Genomic DNA, 4,597 nt, shown 5'->3' on the forward strand with positions numbered 1-4,597 from the left:
ACGTGGACTTTGGTACGCTTAGCCGAAAAATACGTAAAATAATCATTCCTAATCTCCATTCAACCAATCGTTTCTCTCTTCCCACGTGGGACTTAATACCCCATCCACAACCTAATGACATCACCTCACCACTACTCTCCTGAAATAAATAAATATTTTAGCTCATTAGTATTTATCTTAGAATAAAATATATTTTTCCAACTTTCTTTTGTCTTTACAGAAACCTACCCAACTTTGACTATAGTCTTCGACCCAAATGTGGCTTAACAGTAGCTTTAGTGAAATTAATTAATAGTAGTAACTTTGGGGATGGATGCAATTTTCCAATTTTAATTAGAAATTTCGGATTAAAATCCTAAAATGAATAAGTTTTGATACTGATAGCTTTTCTTAAATGTGCAAATTTTAATTAATCAAGTTAGTGGGTTCTTGATGTCAACCATCAACGATAATAATAATAATAATATATTTAATATAATTTTTTTATGTGAAGTCTAGAAAAGATGTACAACTTGTATCTTGTACAAGTAGAAAGACTATTTTATATAGACAACGTTTTTCCTGATATCAAATATTAAAAATAAAAGGAAATCTATAGTCATTTCTCTTCACCAAAAACCCTACTCCTCTTACAATTTTCTTTGATCCTCTCTTTCTTCAACTTTCTCCTACACCCTTAGCTTCTTTTTCAATTCTTCTTCTCCTTCCTTCTGCTATAATCTTTTTCCAGTTTCTTCTATTTTTATAAAACAAAAAGGTAGTCTTTCCTTTTTAGAGATCTTTCTTTAAAGTCTATACAATGGGTGATTCTTCCTCTCAATACATCCACATGGTAAGACTATTACTAATATTTCTATTTTTATTTTTCTTTATACTAGTAGGTTTAGATGATTGATAATCTAAATTAGTAAATAGGATTAATGGATGCAGGTGCATCACTTAATTGAGGAGTGTCTATTATTCAACATGACCAGAGAGGAGTGCATGAAAGCACTCTCCAAACATGCAAATATCCAGCCAGTTATCACTTCCACAGGTCAATCCAACCTTCACTTCTCTTCCTTTTTTTTTTCTTTCTTTTACGTTTTTTTTTACCTACGTTGCTCGGACTCTTTAAAAATATATATTATTGGGGTTATGAGTACAGATCTTTCAAAAATAGTGTAATTTTTGAAAAATCCGATACAAGTACGATAGTATTTTGAAAATTCTACACAATATAGAATTTCACTATCTGATTTTCAGTATCGGACTCAAGTGGGTTGACATGGAACATGAAATGAACAATGAAACTGCAGACTCAAATTGGTGAAATTGTACAGTAAAAATCTATATAACCGACGCTAATTTGTTTTTTCCAATATACAGCTAGACTTATACCTTCAACAATTATTCTGTATGTTTTTATTTTCATGATGAGAGAAGATTATCATTTATGACTTATAAAACTCGCAAGAATTTAATTGAAAAAGGTTAGTCTACACGCTTTAATTATGATTTTTTCGTATTTTTTATTTACTAATAAAAATTATCACTTACTTTTTCTTAAACAGTAGAGTGAAACACATATTCGAGTGCATGTTTCATGTATGAAACGTGGATTGAGACAGTAATTGTCAATTCAAGTGGGCTTAGCAGATATTCTCCTCACTTTTTCCTGTTAAATTCCTAGCTTTCTTCTTTCTCTCACCATCTAAAATTACTAATTTCTGATATATTTTTATAATTTAATTTTAAATTTCGTTTATTTTATCTAATGCTTTCTAACAACATAAACATTAAATAAAAACATATACGAATAAATATTCTAAAAATATTATATATAACCCCACACACAAAGTGTTTTTAATTATATATGTACGTACTTTTCACCTGCATCAAATGACGGATTTCAGAATTTAAATAATATGAGTTCAATATTTAAGATTCTTAATATTGATCTCATTCTATTTTTACTGTTATGTTTTATATTTATGATTTATTATAATTTTAATAAATTTTTATACTTAAATTTATATTTTATCTCAAAAATTATGAATTCAATTAATCACGTAACTAATTGCATCCGCCACTGCCTACATCCATAATTTAATTTTGAATAAGAAGTCATGAATTCTGAATCCGTGACTTTGTTTATTGAATCGGCTACTGCCCAAAACAGCAGCCGCCCTCGCAACCAATAATGTTTTATAGTACACAGCTTTTTTTAGCAGTATCCTCCACAGAGTTGAAGTACAAATTAGAAATATTACAATGATTGTAAATCTACAGTTATATTAGGTGGGCCTTTGGACGTAAGAATGGTAAAATTTCGGTAAAAAAGTGAAATTGTTTTAAATGAAAATGGTATATGAAAATTAGAGTTATGTTTGGATATGAATATGATTTTTGGTTGTTTTGAATTTTTGTAAGTGATTTGAAGTAAAATTTTTGAAAAATAGCCTTTTGGAATTTTTTAAATTTTTGAAAAATTCTGAAATTTATCTTCAAGTAAAAATTAAAAATATTATGGTCAAACACTAATTAAAAAAAAAGTGAAATTTTTTTGGAAAAAAAGTAAAAATTTTTATGGCCAAACGAGCCATAGAATATATATATATATATATATTTTTTTTTCATTCCGTATCTAATTCAGATTCTTGCCGCATAGAGTCTATTAAAGAGTAACATTTCTACCAGGAATTTTTTTATCAGAAACTTTTTGATTGGCTCAAACCTGAAACTTCTAACTAAGATTGAATTCTCGCGACGACCTTTAGTGGTGTAGTTAATTAATTGAAGACTTGAGTTGCGAAGTTATTGTTTATTTAGTTAGATATTGTTGTAATAAACAGTGTGGAAGGAGTTGGAGAAGGAGAACAAAGAGTTCTTTGAGGCGTACAATAAACCTAGGGAAGAAGGATCATCGACAGGTACAGAATCCCAAATGGAGATAACAAGACAAAGAATTCACGATATGCTGTTGGATTCGTCTTCTAAAGATACCAACGAAAACCACAGCACTTAGCTGATAACTGTCACACCTCTTTTTAAACACTCCCAAATTATATAAGTGATATGGATTGTTGTGGGTTAAAAGAATTTTTTTAATTAAAGTGATAATTTGAAATAGGTATTATTTTATTGTCGCATTTTATTTGAATTCCTAGTCAAAGAAAGGTTGACTCTATTTTATTATTGGTCTACGAAAATAAAGTTCGGGTAAAGAATTTTGTTGATATGAGAGAAAGTGTAAGGCATTTTTCGAGTTTCGTGGTTTTAGCACGGTCGCCTTTATTTGACCAAAAATGACTTGAATTAATTTTAGGCAAATTATATTTTTATTCGATTTTCATGTTTTACATATTCGCTTTTATTTATTAAAATTATTAAAGAATAATTTGAATGATAGTAAATTGTTATAAATGAACCACGCAAACGAATGTTCATTTTATTATTTTTGTCATAACCTCATCACGCAAGCAAATTTGCAGGATTATTAACACGTTATTACTTTTGGAAAACAAACACTACTGCATTTGAGGAAATTAACTTTGAAATTCATTAAAAAGACAACTATCGCGCTACAATTAATTACTAAGTTGATTAAGTTGTTTATTTATTTAAATAATAAAATAAACTGATTTTATTAAAATTATTTCGACAAAAACTGGGGTGTAAAAGATGGGCCAGCTTATTTGCAAATACGGTGGGAAAATGGGTCAAACCAATATTGATAAAACATGCCGGACTTATTATTGACAATGGACCAACTAGCTTTATTAATATTGTGCTTGCAAAATTTTAACTTATTTGGCCCATATCGTTTCTTTTTTATTAGTATGCAGACCCCCCATGACCCAATTCAGGTTCAAAATAATTGTCTTATGCACCCTTCCTTTTATTAACAAATCAAGCATTTGATTAAAAGGATATCAACTGAAGCTTAATATATCAACTGAAGCTTAATATATATATATATATATATATATATATATATATATATATCACCCGAAAACACTATATTTAATATTTAAAGCATAACTCTGAACCAAATAGATTTAACTAATTTAATGATAGCACTAGAAAGAAGGAAAAAAAAACTTAACCATGAATGTCAAAAATCAGATTCTTAGTCCAACCATGGTACCTCAAAACACTTCAGCAAATGAGTCCAAAACTCAAACGGTGGTCCATAATCTTTCCGCTAACACACATGACTTCATTTTAGCTCACAAATAAACATGATGTTTCTTTTCCAATTACATGTCCAAAAGCTCACTTATTTGCTTTCAAGCGATATTCAAGTAAAATGAATCATAGTGCAAATAGAATTAGGTGAAACTCCTTAAGAGTAATATGGTGAGACCTGATCTTTCATGTAGAATCCATGTATTAACAAAGGCAAAATACATAAGTAACTACCTGAAGTATATACCAAATCCCTGGAATCAAAATCATCTTATACACTTAACCTTTCCAAAGTGTATCTAACACACACCACTTTTTTCTTTACCAGATTTTCAAAATAAGTGTGATATCACGCGCCAACAAGGTGGTGACACGTGTCAGAATTCAAGAAAATAAAATAAAATACTTAATTCACACCCTAATTAAT

General features: G+C 29.1%; 1 protein-coding gene across 2 annotated transcripts; it reads left to right on the top strand.

Annotated features, from left to right (window-relative positions):
* The first annotated feature begins 586 nt into the window (after positions 1-586).
* On the top strand, positions 587-3,123 carry LOC104106573 (uncharacterized). 2 transcript variants are annotated; one of them, XM_018774279.3, is made up of 3 exons: positions 587-832; positions 916-1,036; positions 2,835-3,123. In XM_018774279.3, exons 2-3 carry the CDS (start codon positions 925-927, stop codon positions 3,005-3,007), a joined length of 285 nt encoding a protein of 94 aa, XP_018629795.1. In that variant the 5' UTR covers positions 587-832; positions 916-924; the 3' UTR covers positions 3,008-3,123. The 2 variants fall into 2 exon arrangements, with proteins under 2 accessions (XP_018629795.1, XP_033514648.1); XM_033658757.2 differs by having other exon boundaries at positions 589-832; positions 931-1,036.
* The last annotated feature ends 1,474 nt before the right edge of the window (positions 3,124-4,597 follow it).

Source organism: Nicotiana tomentosiformis, chromosome 2 (assembly GCF_000390325.3).
Source record: "Nicotiana tomentosiformis chromosome 2, ASM39032v3, whole genome shotgun sequence".
NCBI classification, from domain to species: Eukaryota; Viridiplantae; Streptophyta; class Magnoliopsida; order Solanales; family Solanaceae; genus Nicotiana; species Nicotiana tomentosiformis.